This window comes from Zeugodacus cucurbitae, chromosome 2 (assembly GCF_028554725.1).
Source record: "Zeugodacus cucurbitae isolate PBARC_wt_2022May chromosome 2, idZeuCucr1.2, whole genome shotgun sequence".
NCBI classification, from domain to species: domain Eukaryota; kingdom Metazoa; phylum Arthropoda; class Insecta; order Diptera; family Tephritidae; genus Zeugodacus; species Zeugodacus cucurbitae.
The window spans coordinates 49,644,189-49,663,072 of NC_071667.1; the positions used below are offsets into that span (position 1 = coordinate 49,644,189).

The window sequence follows — 18,884 nt, forward strand, 5'->3', positions numbered from 1 at the left end:
ATACGCTCCTTCTATTTTGCCACCCCGCTGTTTATTATATGCGCATTCAATGCACGATTTCAAAAATGTCTTTACAAAATTACGCATTCTAGGAAACCAAAAATATTTATTTAATTCTTCTAAAGTCTTTTCTGTACTAAGATGCTTAACTTTCTCGTGCACGCTCTGTACAATTTTGTATCGCATTGATTTCGGTACTACCCATAGCTTGTTACTTTTCTGTTTTCGATAAAGTCTTCCGTTTTCGATTTTGTATTCATCATTAGTAATTTTATCACCGCTGGCGAGTTTTTCTACAATATCTCGAATATCTTTGTCTTGATGCTGCATACTGTATATCCAGTCACCTACGTCTAAAGTTGTTTTCGCAATCTTCAGAGACGCTGTATCGATTTCTTCACCTTTTTCATATGGCATTCTGCTGAGAAAATCGACATGCTCCATTCTTCTACCTGGTCGGTGTTCCAATTTTACAAGAAAGTCTTGAATACGTAGCCACCAACGTGCAATTCGTGGTATCAACTCACGTTTGTGCATTGCTGTAGTAACCGCGCTACAGTCAGTCACAACTACGATCTCTTTCCCTTGCACATAATACCTAAAACGCTCTAGGCTGCTCACCACCGCCAGTACTTCCAGCTCATAGCTATGAAAGTTTCGCTCGCTGTCTGTCGTAGATCTGCTGTAATATGCAACTGGTTTCCAGTCGCCGCCTTCTCGTTGTAAAAGTACACCCGCAATACCAACAGAGCTAGCATCAGTATGAATCTGATGATCTGCCTCGACACGATATCCTGTCATCAATGGCTTCGATGTTAACGCTGTTTTCAATGCTAAAAATGCTTCTTCTTGTTTTTCTGCCCATTGAAATTGTTGACCTCTACGCAGCAACAAACGTAACGGCTCACTTATAATCGAGTAGCCTGGTACAAAGCGTCGAAAATACCCGCTAAGACCAAGAAAACGTCTTACATCTGTTATAGATTTTGGAGTTGTAAAACAATTTACGGCAATTGTTTTCACAGTACCTGGACTTATGCCACCTGAATGAAGTTTGTGCCCTAAAAACTCGATCGTCTGCTTCATAAACTCGCATTTTTTAATATTTAATGTTAAATTAAGTTCGCGCAATGCCTTAAAAACACGTTTAAGTTTTTCATACATCTCGGTGACGTTACTGCTACCTACTAATATGTCGTCCATATAGTGGATCATGTCACCAGGTCGAGTTCTATCTTTGATATTTTGCATTAGCCGCTGGAATACCGCAGGCGCGTTTCTGAGGCCAAACGGCATTCTCTTAAACTCAAACAAACCTTCAGTTGTTATAAACGCTGTATACTTGCGACACCCTTCTTCTATTGGTACCTGATAGTACCCGCTGTTTAAATCTAGTACTGAAAAATATTTGTATCGCATGGCTTCGCTAAGCCTTTCTTCAATATTTGGTGTTGGATAAACTTCTTTTATCGTATGCTGATTAAGTCGCCTATAGTCGACGCAAAGGCGTTCACCCCCAGTTTTCTTTTTTACTAAAATAATTGGACTTGCGTATTCGGATTTAGATGTGGCAATTATATCGCATGCCAAAAGTTCTCTAATCATTTCGGTAACTAAATGCTTCTTCGGCTCCGGCACCCTGTACGGTTTTTGAGCTATTGGTACATTCGTTGTCAATTCGATTTTCATTTCCGTCGCGTTAGTCAAGCCAATATCAGTAAGATTTTCCGCAAAAACGTCTGTGTTATCAGCTAACAACACTTGCAAGTCGGCTTTTACATTTATATCGTCAATACTGCTAATAATTTCGCTGAAATCAGTTTCTCGATGCTTAAGTTCTACCTTTGTAACCTGCGTAGAAAATACGAAGTCGTCGTTCTTTATTTCTGCAACAACATCTGCGTTTTTAAAAATATCTTGCCCCAAAAGCACGTCCATTGTTAATATATCATCATCAACAATAAACAAATTGACGATTAAAACTACATCATCAACAGCCATGTTCACGTTGATACTCTCAGTTGAAGTACGTTTTCCACCGCAAATGCCTATTATTTCTACAGCGCATGGATACTTCTTGGTATTTAAATTTGTTACAGCTGATCGTCGTATCATACTACATTCACTACCAGTATCTACGAAAGCTACTAACGCCTTACCGTTTACGCTGATTGGTTTTTCGAAAAACTTAGATGGTTGGTGTATGTGTGTTTTCTTCACAGCTACTGCTTTTTTACCACAATTTTCTGGTTCGTTACTTCCGTGGAATTTATTACAATCTTTACATTTACGCGGTTGCCTCGGTTTTGGACAATTCCGCGCGATATGTCCGCATTCTTTACAATTATAACACGTTATGCCTTTTGTTTCGATTGTATTCCGGCGCATGTCTTTTGCACTGTCTTTACTTCGATCACTCGTATATTCATTTTTAAGTTGCTTTGTCACAGTTAAGTTTTGAAGGTAACTTTCAATTGTTTCGCGCATATCTTTTAACGAATTAAACTTCAATGCAGCTATTGCAGTCTGCAATTCACGGTGTTTCAATCCGTCGCGAATGTATTTTATAATTGAACTTTCACTCAGGCCATACCGTCGGCCTAGTCCGCTCATTCTAAAACAATACTCTAAAATCTTTTCGTTTTGCATACGTGTAGTACTTGCCATTTTATAATGTACTTGCGCTTCATTCAATTCACAACCGAATTCGCTTTTTAATGCTTTCGCCAAATCAGGCCAATTGGAATAAAATGCTGGTGCTGCGTCTAACCACATACGCGCAACACCTTTTAATTTTCCATACACGGCTAAGAGTAAACACTTTTCGTCCCAGTCGTAAGCACTTATGGAACTGTCCACTCTATTTACAAATTGTGTCACTGTTAGTGAGTTATCAGTAGTTGGGTCAAACTCAGGAATTGTCTCTGCAATTTCCTTTACACTGGCACTTCGTCCCTCTGTTCGTATTGAATTCTGTGGTGTAGTAACTAAACGTTCTTCATTTACATTTTCTCGCACTGTATCATTATTTCTTTGCTGCATTTGACCAGCAAAACTTTGCATAGTCGTCATCATATTCTGCATCATTTCACGCAAATCATTTACCTGGCTTTGTAAATTAGATTCTGTTTCGATTTCGATTTCATCACTACCTAAGAAATCATTTAATCGCATTATCAATTCCGCTTTTGAACCCGATGTTAGTAAATTATTATTACGTAGTTGCTCCTTCAGTTCGTCAACTTTCAAAGATGCTACTTTTACTTTCATTTTGCGTTTTTTTTTTTTTTATTAACAAATATTCTTATTGGATTTTACTTTTCACAATTAGACAATACAACACACAATTGTCACTGTTTGTCTTCTTTTGTTTTTACACTTTCTGTATGTATCCGTTTCGCAAACTCTCGTCCATTCGTACGCGAGAATGTAATTCAAACACAAACCGTCACTTGTTTTTTTATTTATTTCTCTCTCTCGTTTCACCGAACGCTTGTCCGTTTGTACATGCGCAAATGCAAACCTTCGTTTTTCTTGCTTTTATGCCTCGCCAACTGCTCGTCCATTCGTACGCGCAACAGGCAAATTACAAAACAATTATGTCTACGTTTTTAAATGCAAACCGCCGGTTTCGTTTCTATGCTTCGCTAATCGCTCGTCCATTCGTACGCTCGATAGGCTAATCGCAACAACAATTCTGTTTGATTTCAAACGCAAACCGTCACCAACATGACGTTCTTGCCACACTTGCTCTGCTATGTTCAAACGCACGACCACTCGCATGTGCGACTGCTCAAACCGATCACAACAATAACACACACATGTGAGGCTATGAGAAGCATCTCACTTCTGAACTAAAAGATGCTAGATCTTTTAGAGTTTGTCAGGATTCGATTTATTTATTATTAAAAGATTATATTCCAAACAATATTGTTTATTATTAGATATTTCAATTGCTTAAATGTATTACTCGTTTTTTAAAGTTAAAATAAAATGAAAAATAAAAATAGACCAGTCTCGAACGATGCTGACGCGACACTGCTTTTTTTTCGACGACTCTTCCTGGGTTGTTGGTGCGCTCGTTCTTTTGTGTTGCAGGGATGCAATTATGCGGTTTACCTTACAGGTGGAACCTCCAAAAAACGCCAAGTGGCGTGTGTGCAACATGAAGGTATGCGCTTTCCATTTCATTGGCTCATCGGTCACAAGAATGTGAATGTGGCTTTACTTTCCCACAATGCTCTTAACATTTCAATATTAGACATCATTACATTAGATTATAAGGTCTTCACTATTATCAATACGTTCAGTGTTTATGAGTACATATATATATGTATGAGATCTCAATATTTCTGCCACGTAATGCAATTTAATCGCAACTACTGCAATGCAGGAAGATAAATGTACGAGAAATAACTTATCCCTGGTATGCAAGCCGCGAGGTGGCCGTTTGATGTCGAATCGTTCAAATGTACTCCATAGTTCAACAGTTTAAAAAATACCCACTTTAATCGGCAATTATCCAGGTAATTAACAGTGTGATGCAAAGGCTTCGTTTTGAAATAATTTTGTATCCGAATGTTATAAAAAATACCATGGTCACCACTTGTATATAAAGCATGAGAAAACCTTCAAAAATTTTATAAAAAAATTGTATTTGGACAATTATTGTTATTTTGGACAATGCAGAACAATGAGCGAATGGCTAACTTCGGATGTAACCAAACATTTTATTCTCTCAAAATTTATATACATATTTAATTTTATCGAAATAACACACAATTCCCGTATATTCAGCATAAAGCTCACTAGAATAACGAAAATCAGCATATATAGTACGAGGGCTGCTATATATATTTCTGGCCTAGGCAACACTAAGTGTTGCCAGGTGCAATCTGACATTTCCATTGGAAAGTTTGACATTTTTTAGCATAACATCACTCAGAACGTTTTGTCATTTAATCGTGAATTGTTTTATTTACAGGGAATAAAAAAATTCATCTCGGCCAAAAAATGGAATTAACTCGTGAACATTTGCATCGATGAACTAAAATCTTTGTATGGCTATGAAGCACCATCCATAGCACCGTGAAAAACTGGTACAACGAATTCAATCGTGGCCGACGCTCGCTCAAAGACGAATTCCGTGAAGGTCGTCTAAAAACAGCCGTTGTGCCAGAAAACATCGATGCCGTACGTGAACTGATAATGCAAGACCGTCATGTAACATACCTTCAGATAGAGGCATGTCTATGCATTTCTCCCATCAGCATACATTCGATATTGCATGAACACCTGGCCGTAAAAAAGGTTTGTTCTCGATGGATCCCGCACAATTTGAGAATCGCTCAAAAAAAGGCTAAAAAAAAGTGCTTCAAAAATTGGTTCGAGCGCATGCAAAAGTGTATAAATCTTGATGGAGAATATTTTGAAAAACAATAAAACCATTTTCGTTGATAAATATTCCTATTTTCATTATTAGGCCAGAAATATATATAGCAGTCCTCGTATAAGAGGGCTTGGGTATTTTCCGGAGCGATTTCTACTATTATTGCCACCAAGTAACAATATGTATATCCAAGATTATGAATTCACTTAATTTTTCTTACTTATCTCACATATTAACCGATACAACGTTATAAACTACACCGGAAGTTTGAAAATCGAAATATGAGGTATATGGACGAGGAAAATATTGGTCTGATTTTGTACTAAGAATCAATTTAGACTTTGGAAAAAAGTCATAAGTTAAGTAGATTAAACTCTAACATGTGAAAGATCCTTCCTCATTGCCCGACCTTGTCTAAACCGAACTATTGTTCTGAAGTGGATATGTTTTAATAGCTAATGAGTGATATGACATTTCAACTATTCTAGAGATCATATTTACTTGTTCCTTACCCATTAAATTTTAACATATGAATGATATTCATTGAGCAACAATGATATAACTAACTGATCGCTCAAATAATCATCAATTGAGCTAATTGATTATAATCATTTAAGGTGTAGTCATGAGTGCTACTCACATTATGGGATCGCTTGATTACCGCAGGGCTGTTGAGTTGAGAGTCGATGTTGCTTTCGACTCATTTGACTGCTTACTGATTCGCTCACATTCATAATAAATTGTTAACTCAATAGTACTTGTATGTATATGGACGATGACTGTTCAACATATAGGGTGAATTTTGAAATTTTGATAATCGATTTCTTTATATTACATGTTTTAGAGTCAAAAACCTTAGTCTAGATCGAGAGTTTACTCCTCTTTCCCTCTTCAAGTGTCAAATACATCGTTTAACACTGAAATCGTATAACAAACAGTCCATAAATATTATCTGGGTTAAAGTTGTAAAGTGATGAAAGTAACTGATTTAAAAAGTAAAAACAATTAACTGATCGTTAGCGCAAAGCGTATCGGGCTACCTGAATTAAATGTGCGCGTATCAACACTCGAGTGTGCACATCTCTGTGCCGCTTGCGGTCATATAAACGAATGTGTTTAAGTGTTTACCTTACTTTGATGAAATTGCGTGATATCCAGGCGTTCGTCAGTGAGCGCAAACGCACATATAATGTGTAAGGTGCGCCATTGCCCAGCAGCGTTGACCCCATGTCAGAAAAGAAAAACAAAACAGCAAATGACACACATACGCCCCGGCGGCCACCGACTCTTGGAGCTTAGTGTACGTTGGTTTGTTTACTTGGAGGCATTTAATGGCTTTTGTCTACACTCATTTTCACACATACACACAGAGATACAAAATTGTATCATTCACCGTTTGAATGTGGAGGAATCTCCGCCGGCACAATTGTTGTTGTATTTTCGTGTTTGTTTTGCACTTTTTTTTACGCACAAGCGATTTAACGGTGTTGAAGCGGATGTTTAAGTACCGTTGCTGTAGCGCCGGTGACTGTGGTTTGTCTACGGCTACTGTATGCTGCCAATAATTGCTATCGTTTTTCAAAAACAACAACAATAGTTTTTTACTGTTATCTGGCGTTAAATGACTGCTTGACAAGCGAACCAGCGGCTGAGGTAATAATGTCAGTGGATAATGAAAGCAGTTCACCTACAAAGCAAATGTTTGCAACGCCGCAATTACAGTGCGTACATACATATGTACTTATACGTGTATAATGTATATACATATGTATATCAGTATCAAAAAAAGTAAGTTTGCACTTGCTTCGATTTTCTGCTTTCTGCATTTTAATACATTTACGAGCTACCCTGTGACCTATTGCTGAACGATTAGTTGTTTTTATCGAGCTTAATGGAAGTTCAAAATTTAGTAAGAAGTGGGTCAGCCCAGTCCAGGGTAAATTATGGGAGGAGGAGATCTTCGGTGTCAATTTTATAAAATACTGAGGCAAATTTTGAAAGAGAATAAATCATATATTTTTCGAGTTCCACAACATTTTAAGGTACAAATAAATAGGAATATTCCCAAGTGGGAATTCACTGGTTCGGAGAGATTTAAAATTTTAATATTTGTAGTATTGTCAATAAATATTTACAAATTCGATATCAATCGACACAGTTATGAAAATAAGTGAGCATGAACCCTTTTCCTGAGATCTAGTGTGTCTCTCAGCACCGTCGATCTCATCAATTAAGAGATCACACAATTTGACCCATAAATTCGGCATAAGTCCACTAGAATATCGAAAATCATAATGTATATTATATGAGAGCAGGGGTAGTTCTGTTAGCAGTTACATGATATCTAAGAATATATGTTAACTTAATTTTGTTGAGATATCTGACATATTAACCGATATATACGAGGGCTGCTATATATATTTCTGGCCTAATAATGAAAATAGGAATATTTATCAACGAAAATGGTTTTATTGTTTTTCAAAATATTCTCCATCAAGATTTATATACTTTTGCATGCGCTCAAACCAATTTTCGAAGCACTTTTTTTGAGCGATTGTCAAATTGTGCGGGATCCAACGAGAACAAACCTTTTTTACGGCCAGGTGTTCATGCAATATCGAATGTATGCTGGTGGGAGAAATGCATAGGCATGCCTCTATCTGAAGGTATATTACATAACGGTCTTGCATTATCAGTTCACGTACGGCATCGATGTTTTCTGGCACAACGGCTGTTTTTGGACGGAATTCGTCTTTGAGCGAGCGTCGGCCACGATTGAATTCGTTGTACCAGTTTTTCACAGTGCTATAGGATGGTGCTTCATAGCCATACAAAGATTTTAGTTCATCGATGCACTCTTGTCGCGATAATCCACGTCGAAAGTTGTAAAAAATGATCGTACGAAAATGTTCACGAGTTAATTTCCTTTTTTTGGCCGAGGTGAATTTTTTAATTCCCTGTCAATAAAACAATTCACGATTAAGTGACAAAACGTTCTGAGTGATGTTATGCTAAAAAATGTCAAACTTTCCAATGGAGATGTGAGATTGCACCTGGCAACACTTAGTGTTGCCTACGCCAGAAATGTATATAGCAGCCCTCGTACGGTATAAAGCCGTTTATCAGGTATATGGGTTCTAAAGGAAGTATTGACCCGATTTTGCCCTTTTTAGACACCGAGACATAGTATTATAAGGTAAATATCTCGCACTGAGGTCCTCTTGTTCGGTATCTGGGGCGTTGGGGATCTTGAAGAGTAGTATTTATACGAAAAGTGGGCGTGGTTGTGAACCGAGTTTGGTCAGTTTTACACATGCCCGCATTAAAATGGACGGAGTTAACTACTTATTTAGCACATATATTTATTTATATAGTTCACTTTGTTTTAAATAAAACAGTTAATTTTATGTTTTTGAACACTTTTTGTATAACCACTTTGGTATAACCGATTTGGTAAACCGATTTTGACACTTCCACTCTGCGGAGAACGTATACTGAATGAATACGCGCACAGCTCATAACAGAAAATGTAACTGTAAGCTTGCACAACACATAAATCTACATAATTTAAAAAACCGTTGGTCCAAAAAATTTAAATAACAAGAATTAGAAGCCGGTAAGTACAATTAACCTATAGGCAACATTGAAGGGTTAAACGATACCTTCCATGATACCAACAAAGTATCATGGATCGAATTTTGATTACATTGGTCGATTTATTCTATATGTTTATTCTATATAGTTTTTAACCCATAAGTACGCGGTCCGACGCCCATTTTAATGTTTTCATAAAAATCTGAGTGCCGCTTTTCTCTGTCCTTTCTTCTGTAAAATATAGTGTTTCTGAAGTTTTTCGTTAGTGAATTAAAGTATTTTTTGTAGTTTTAACATAACCTTTATATTGGAAGTGGGCTTGGTTATTATCCGATTTCACCTATAATCGGATGCTAACGGAAAATATCCAGTAAGTTTGGTATGTATAGCTTATGCAGTTTGTGAGATATATACAAAAACTCTATTTGAGGCGGGGCCACGACCACTTTAAAAAAGTGTGATCTTATGTACAAAATTTCATTATCATAGCTTTATTTGTGGGTTAGTTGAAATGAGCATGATAAAATTTCAACTAGGAAAGTTTCCAAAAATTCTGGGTCTAAGAGAATTGCTCAAAAATTTGGTCCAAAGTTTCACAGTTTCATAATCCAAATGCTAATACACATATGAATAATATATATACCATTGTAAACATCTGCATTCATGATAACATTTCACAGAGATATATACACATATCAGGTGTACATTAAAGCGCTACGCATTGATCAAATTAACATGCGATTTTAGTGCAAATCGAGCATGCACGTCACGTTTCCAAACTCAGCAACGTTTTGGGAATACCTGACCAGAAATAGTTTTGTTGGAGCAGCGAAGTTAACTACGGCATAATCGCATTTACACTCTCTGAATACGCCATTTGTCAAAGATTTACTAAGGCAACATCTGTGATGGACAGCTGGATATACAGAACGATACTAGGTGGTTTCGCTTATGATTAGGATTTAATGTTTAAGTATGCATGTTATTAGGATCTCTCTTTTATATTATTACTAAATTTCGTGAACAAATTTGTTAGTCTGGTATTATGTGATGAATAGCCTTGACTAAAGGGGAAAATATAGGCAAAAACTAAGGTAGGCAATATTTCTCTCTAACTAAAATATTTTTACCACAATATTCTGAAGAACTCTGGAAAATAAATAGACACCTTCAATATAGTAGACTCAAAAATTCCATCCAAAGATTTGCCTCATGAAAGGCTTAAATACACAGCTACTGGGGATCTTATAATGTGTACTACATGTGTTTGAGTACGCTGAATTCAAATCCGGATCCAATATAGCGGACACATTTGAAAAAAAAAATGTATATTTTTCCGTCATTTTGAATATTAGAAAAGTAATGTCAAATTCGAAATCAGCGAACCCGGAAACCCCCAAATAACGAGTTTCAAGCGAATCCGATGAATTTAAAAATAGGCGTCCGTAATTTTTTTACTCTTGCAGCAAAAGTTTCTAAGAGAGTATTATAGTTTTGTTCACATATCGGTAGATTGTAAGTCATAAAACTAAACGAGTTAGATATAGGGCTAAATAATCAGGATGACGAGACGAGTCAAAATCCGAATGTCTGTCTGTACGTCCGTTATTTCTTTTTTATATTTCTTGAGACCGTGAGAGAGTTGCTTTCGAAGATCGGCGAAATCGGTTCACAAGCACGCCTACTTCCCATATAACTCAATTTTGAATTCCATCTGATACGTTCATTTTATAATATATACAGTAGAAACCAATGAAGATAGCGAAATAAAAGTTTACACAAATATGATCTGTGGCATCACTTGTGAACAAATTGTCGAAATCGGACTATAAATTTTCAATGCCCCGGATATCGAATATGAAAAACTCAGTGCCTTAGGGTAATTTTTCGATAAATCTCTCATATATCTTAATTTCATTTTTCTTCTAATAGTGTGTCTCTGTACCAGAAATGATTAAAATCGGATCATAACTTCCCCTAGCTCCCATATACCTAATTATAGGTTTTGCAAAAATACGATGGGCTTAAAGGCTTATAAATCGGTTAATATGAGGAATACCTTAGCCAAATGAAGTGAGCAAATAATCTTAGATATAATGAATGTTGGTGGTGAAAAGTAGTGAAATCGGTTCAGGAATTATCTCAGCCTATATATTATATATGAAGATTTTCGTTATTCTTATGGTATATTCCTTACTTGTTGTTTTTGAAAAACCGAGGATACTTAATCTCTGACCCTGGAAACCCTCGACTAGCGACTTTCAGGCGAATCCGATGAATTATAATAATTGCTGTCCGTCATTTTGAAATGCTGGGGTTATCTCAAAACCTTGTTCTAATGGGGTTAAATGGACCTCGGATTCGGATATACCGACCCCAAAAACATAAGAAATACGTAGTAAGATCCCCAGGTTAGTTTATTTGTTTGTCTGCGATTTGTTATAAATGTCTGGAATAATAATAAAATTATATGCAAAATATGTTCGGATCTTAATACTAATTCACCAGAAGACAAATTAAGAATAGACACAACATAACTAACTGTAAATCACTATCATTTATGTTTTGGAATATAAAATGGAAAAATTGCAGAACCGGTGAAACGATTCAATAAGAGTAGATACGATCTTAAATATTTCCCTAAAAGAATTTCAAAATATGTCTGTATATTAAATTTGAATAGATGGAATTTTATTGTTTTTAGCTGAATTTATTTATCAGCGTAAATATCTATACATCTGCATACAAACATGTCTATGTACATATATATCACACTTATGAATTATATAAAAGTATTTAAAATACATACATATGTACTAGAAAGTATTGAGAAATTCATTAGTGTGAAACATACATATATGTGTATACTATATAGCATTCCATAGAATTTTATTCTACTTATTAAATGTTCACAAATATTATCGCAGAAAAAATGTTTCCCTGATTTTGCGTGCTTTCTTTTCGCATACAGCTTTATCTCAGCTGTTGATAACTTTTTATCGATCATAGACTCATTTACGACATGATAACAAACATTTTGTAAAACAAGCAAAAAGGGTTATGTCAGGGTGCAGACGAATATTTATTGTTGTGTATTGATTTCAATTAATCATAAGAATGGCAAATATCACATCAACCATTGAGGCTTAGTTGGAAGTATGTATGTATGTATTATGCCTTATATGCAATCTATACTAATATATAAAGCTGAAGAGTTTGTTTGAACGCGCTAATCTCCGAAACTACTGATTCGAATTGAATAATTCTTTTTGTGTTGGATAGTCCATTTATCGAGGAAGGCTATAGGCTATATAGGTGTAAAAAACGGGAGAAATTATTTTTCTTTGAGGGCTTCCGTTCCTTGCGCTGCGAAAGCGGTTCAAGATTAGATACGCTAAGGATCGAGAACGGTTGGACCATTCTTGATGAAATGTTCAGAGGTTGTTCGTTGTGGAGCTTGGAAGGTTTAGTCGGAAAATTGTAAAATTCCAAAAAGTGACTTTTTTCCATACATCTTTTTTTCAATCTATCTATAAAAAAAACAATTCGGAAAAGTCGGAAATTGGCAAGTGGCAACAGAGAATTCAGAATTGCAAATGAGCGGTGACATCTACAATGAAGCATTGAAATTCATATGCCATCACCAAATCGTCAAATTAGAGATGTACTGAATCGTGCATACGACAGAATAACTTTGGAACAACAAGTATAAAGAAATGTTCCATTATTTAATGAGCAGCAAAAGACAACCTATGATGAATTGATTAAGGCTGTCCATGATGGAAATGGTGGACTTTTATTTCTTGATACGCACGGTGGAACTGGGAATCCTGATTGATTCTGATATCATTGATTTTGGCATTACGTTGGCTCTCGCATCTACTGGAATTGCAGCACCGCTACTTGAAGTTGGAGAAACGGCACATTCGACATTGTAGCTTCAGTTATACATGCAAATCTATGAAACATCTATGAGATGAGTGCAATTTTCTAGAAACACTTGACAGAACAATGAAAGATCTGTGGAATAATAATCGTCGCTTTGGTGGCGTAATGATACTGTTATTGACAAACACATTCTGTTATTTCGAAATCAATCGAAGTCATCGTACTTGTGGCGGCACGCGAAAACCATATGATTGACCATGAATATGCGTGTGTTCCTGCAACAGGAAAGCACCGCAAAAGATTTGCAAAGAACTGGGCAACTTCTGGTTAATACTTCTAATGGTTTGATATCAATCCGAACATTAGCCAAATTTATCGTAACTACGATTGGTTGAGTGCACGCAGATTTTTAACTGGCAAAAATATCGATGTCGATGATTTAATCTATAGGACTTAAAGTCAACTTCCGGTGTTCATACACATCGATCGATCATGTTGAAAATGAAGACGAAGCTGTGAATTATCCAGTGAAATTTCTAGATTCTTTGTCATTATAATGCTTTGTCATTTATTTTGCTTCGCAATTTTCAAGCAGCTATCGAATAATGTAAGAATTGCAAGAATTTTTTAAAGGGACTTACAAGGGGGCAGAATGCTTGATTCCACGAATTTCTTTGAGTTCCAACGATTTGCCATTTCAGTTCAAACGTATTCAGTTTCCAATGAGACTTGCATTTGGGATGACAATAAACAAGTCTCAAAGACAGTCGCTGGAGGTGTGTGGCATAAATTTCATTCACGAGTTGAAAAATCATCTTCTCTGTACATTTACGCACCGGAACAAAAGACACAAAATGTTGTTTATTAAGCTGAGTTACATTGAAAAAAAATTAGAAAAATCGCAAATAAATGTTTTCCAACACTATACAAATTCAACTTTGTTTTCAAAACAAATAATTTCACGCAGTGCAACGACTGCGGAGTCAGCTAGTGTTTACATAATGCCAGTAAACTCGGAAAAATATCGCACACAATAATTCTATTTGGTAGACAAAAAAAAAAAAAAAATCAAGAGCCAGAGTCACTTGCACAAATATAAACAAGAAATTTAAGGGTGTTTATCTAAAGTCAATGCTCGTTTACGTAGACCTTGAAAATATTCAAAGATCATATGATTTATAACGTAAAGTTCAAGCAAAATTCAATAATATTTCTGCACAAGTAACTCAGTTCTGGTAATATAACAGTCAAAGCAGCATCGTTCTGCCTCTAGGTCCTGCTGTCATCACAAAATAAGTTTGAAAAGAATAAAAGCCATGCAAAATCATAAACAAGTGGTAACAATGATTTTAGTTTATATAGTTTTCACAAGTCTTTTAGATTTGGGTAAGTACAGCGGTTGTGTTTAAGTCACAGCATTTGCACTGAATTGTTGTTCCTTACACCTTAATATTTAGTGTCGACTGATGACAATAGCTGCAAAGCGACCGATAGTTGGTATATACCAAATTTATTGGGAGCTCCTATATTGGTTACTGTAGCGGAACTTGCAGCGTACATTAGACCCAGCACCGCCACTGAAGACGATGTACAATTTCTACTTTTAACTAATCTTAACCCCACCGAACCATGTAAGATATCCATCGGTGATGTTCGTGCATTAAACGACTCACAGTTTAATCCCAATCACGAAACATACTTCATTATACATGGTTGGTTAAATAACGGATATTCATATATGTGTAAAATATTAGCAGCAGCAGTTCTTGCGAGAAACAATATAAATGTGTTTATTGTGGATTGGGGTAAAAGAGCCATGAATGGCGATTATAGGTTTGCCGCGATGTCAGTGGAACCGATTGGCGGCATAGTGGCAGATTTTATGAATTTTCTTTGTCGCGTTTTCGCAGTTGAAATCTATGTAATCGGCCACAGTTTGGGTGCACATGTGGCAGGCTTTGCTGGTAAGAAATTTGATTGCGGTACAATAAAAACTATTTGGGGTCTAGATCCAGCACAGCCTCTTTTCGATTACTGTAATAGCAAAAAACGCTTATGTAACACAGATGCTTTCTATGTTGAGATCTTACACACGAATGCCGGCTTTTTAGGTTTTGAAAAACCCATCGGAAATGCCTCTTTCTATGCGAATGGTGGAAGAATGCAAAAGGGATGTGGAATTGATGCATACTGTTCGCATATGGGTGTGATTGGTTTTTGTGATCAGGCGCAGCGTGGGAAAAGGTACACATCCGTAGCGTGTGCAACATATACTGATGCAACAAACAATGCATGTGGTTCTACACCTAGCGGAGTCTTCATGGCATTGCCAACAAATAATAACATCAATGGTATATTTTATGTGGGTATAACTGAGGAAGCGGGATTCACAGACGGATTTCCGTATTTCATAGCCAGTCAAATACTACCGTAATTTAATCGTAATTATTCTTTATAAATTTATATATATCACATATATCATCTATTATCAATTACATATACTTATATAATGATTGTTTGAAATTTAAATTAACCATAAAAAACTGTACAAAACTTCCTCTTTGAGTTAAAGTCAAAGAAAGCGCAAAGGAATGCTGGTATCGTTGATATCGGGCGATAATCTTCATTTTACCGTTCGAAAAAAGTATGAAGTAAATGCTCATTTTAATATAAAGATTCATAGAGGGTGTATAGTTTAATGAGTAAATATGTATATACATAAGTACAATGCGTTTAGAATTTAATTTCATTTCAATTAGTTTAAATATTGCCGGGATCACATTGCTGAATGAAATTAATTAAATTATGTTTCTTTTCTCGTCTTGTCAGCGTCATTTGCAAGTCTGCTCTAAACTATTTTAGCAGATCCCTTTCATTTGCGTTTTACTTTTGTTCGTGTGTGTGGCCTTGATGTAGTGAAAATTATCTCTAGTTGCTTATAGCGTTTTTAGACAGGAGCTAATTGATCAATTAACCGGCCTCTGGTCGATTAAAACGCTTATTATGATCTATTTACCATACAAAATAACATCTACATTTATTTCCAATTGAATTTTAATCGCCTTGAAAATCAAACGCAACTCTGCGTCAAAGACGTACGATATACGTTCTTTGTCTGCGATTGGCTGAATTTTTTTATAAAAAAGACTACGGTAGATGTCGCTGCTTAAAATATTAATCCGCTGATGGAACTTACCAACTTCTAATGAAATGCTAACTGAACATAAAATGAACTAAAGTGTATTTTTTATACTCTCGCAACATGTTGCAAAGAAAGTTCACATAAGAACTCCCCTCCCCTTTTAAGTGCTTTTCCTGCTTAAGTGCCTATATTTTGCGGCTTCATTGTCTTTTCTCTAAATTTACATGCCTGTAACATTTAAGCCACAAAAAAATATTTACAATTTTTTCCTCTGTTAATAATTTTTGCACTGAATTTGCTAGAATTGCTAAAAAATGTATGGGTTGCAACAATATTGAAGTTGAATATTCAGAGGAAAAGCTTTTTAAGGGCGGGGTAAGGGTTTTCACTTTCGAAAAATCAAATTTTTGTTGTTTTATCTTATTGTTTAACATTTCAAGAATATGTCCTCAATTTTAATCCGATCTAAGCAATATTCTTGAAGTTATTGTTTAATTAGTCTCGGGGCCTTTAACGCTCTAACTCTAACAGCTACGGCTTTAAACGCGTTTTTCTCAAAACTACTTTTTCGAAGTCCGTGTTCACTGCCATTTGAAAACTACTCGACCGATTCATTTCAAACTTTGAACACATTTTCTTCATATAACATTAAGGGTGTTTCCCACCCTGAAAATACCGGAAATTTTAGTGGAAAATTCACACTTTAGATGGCTGCCAAAAATTTTTAAACTAAAAAAAAACTAAAAAAATAATCAGAGAACGTTGGGGGGAAGATTTGTTTAAAATTTAACTAAATTTTTATGGTTTTTCATTTTCGGATAATTTCCGGCCGAGTTACAGTGAACACTGCAAATTGTTTTTTTTTTCAAGACGTCCTAGGGGAAGCTCTGTCACGGGCTAATGGTTTAATATTTTAGCATGAAAAATTTACAGAACATAGTCAAAACTATGCTCAATAATGTAAAATAAAATTGCTTAATCGATATTTGAGATAAAAAATCACAAAAAAAGTGTTTTTTTTTTACGCTGAAACCCTACCCCTCCCTTAAAAGATTTAAAAATGTTGGGTTAAAAACCATATATCAGGAACTACTCGACCTATTCCAATGAAATTTACTGCATGTTCTATTTTTGAAGATGTGATATTACCGATGAAAAATGGGCGAAATCGGTTAACAACCACACGTATTTCCCATATAACACAATTCTGAATTCCGTCTGATTCTTTCACTTTATAATATGTACATTCGGAACCAATGAAGATAGCGGAATAAAACTTTACACAAATACTGTGTATGATCTGTGGAATCACTTGTGAACAAATTGTCGCAATCGGACTATAACTTTTCAATGCCCCGGATATCTAACATGAAGAACTCAATGCTTAAGGGCTATTTTTCACCAAATACAGTGGAACTTCCATAACTCGAACTTCTATAACTCGAACACTTGAATTGGCAATACCGTTTAAAAATCAAATTTCATACAAATTTCCTTCCATAAATCGAACTTTTCGACCAGGGCATAATAGAAAATTAAAAATTTTACCACCGAGGCAGAATTTTAAAAAAAGTCCCTCTATATCGTATGGAGGAGAATAAAAAATATGATATCACACTAATGGATTTCATAAATCATGTAACAAAAGCATGGTATACAGACGTCAAGAGCCAAACAAAAGCAAAGTGCAACAAACAAAATTACAGAATACATGTTTTAAAGAATTTAAAAAACGTTATGCAAAGTAAATAATTAAAACTGTGTAGATATCTATATTTTACAGAAAAATTTATGTTTTTGAAAAATATATGTTTTATTGAAGTCTCTCCAGCTCGAAGTTTTTTTGTGGATTGTGGTGATTCGAGTTAGAGAAGTTCCACTGTATATCGGTATAGTCTTGTATATAATGCACCTTGGTGGTGAAAATGTATGAAATCGGTTCAGGAATTACCTCAGCTCTCATATACTATATAAGATGATTTCCGATATGCTAAACTTACAGCTAAACACCACGACGGAAAACGAAGAATATTTTGTGATATGGTTATATAAATGTAAATATGACTAGAAGTTCTCGAATTTAAGTGGTTTGTGAAATATTAAAATGTCATTTAAAAGTAGGCGATGTGACACATTATACAAGTTTTGAATACGCCACTGATTTAAGAATTATCGAATACCATTATATGTATATAAATCATCCTTATTGTATAATAATAACTTCATAATCTCTAACAAATGTCAAAGCGAACATGTAAAAAGGTTCTTCAGGATACCTTAAGATTAATTATCGATTGCACATAATGGAAAAATACATCACATATAAATGAAACTATTATTCACCAACTTCGGAAAATATAATATTGGAATATACATAAATATGTATGTAATCAATCACTTTTATTTAACAATGTTGCAGACAACCATTTGTGAACTGAAGTCTATATACTATTATACTATTATGTTATTTTGAATTTCATCGACACATCCTTTACTCAAACCTAATTATATGAAGCGCAATCTCAATCCATATTTCTTTTCGAAATTATCCCAATCGCATTAACTCGATGCTGGTGAATGTCATAGCAAAGCGTTGCCAGCTTAAATAAATCGACTGACAACAGACCTGAAGATGAGTAATGCACGTAATAGCAGCAAGGAGACAGCAAAGAAATGCATTACAAATACTTTTTGTTGGGACTTCTTCTCCAAAACAAGTGCAATAAATAACAAGAAAGAGGGCACTTGGGGAATATGTTAATGTGTGCGCAACGAAAAGCGCCAGCAAATATTTAAGTGTGTACCAATGAGGAAGCTACTTATCGCCTTAACGATTATTGTTGTTATTGTTGTTGTTGTGAAGATGCAACA

At 35.4% G+C, this 18,884-nt stretch overlaps 2 protein-coding genes across 7 annotated transcripts in view; one reads left to right on the forward strand and one right to left on the reverse strand.

Moving 5' to 3' along the window:
• The window catches only part of LOC105215663 (RYamide receptor), a 274,717-nt gene that overhangs the window by 20,838 nt on the left and 234,995 nt on the right, over window positions 1-18,884 (reverse strand). The gene's annotated exons all lie outside the window — the stretch shown is intronic.
• LOC128919936 (phospholipase A1-like) lies at window positions 14,086-15,381 on the forward strand. Its single transcript, XM_054225780.1, has 2 exons — window positions 14,086-14,257; window positions 14,329-15,381. The coding sequence occupies exons 1-2, from the start codon at window positions 14,188-14,190 to the stop codon at window positions 15,303-15,305; spliced, it is 1,047 nt and encodes a 348-aa protein (XP_054081755.1). The 5' UTR covers window positions 14,086-14,187; the 3' UTR covers window positions 15,306-15,381.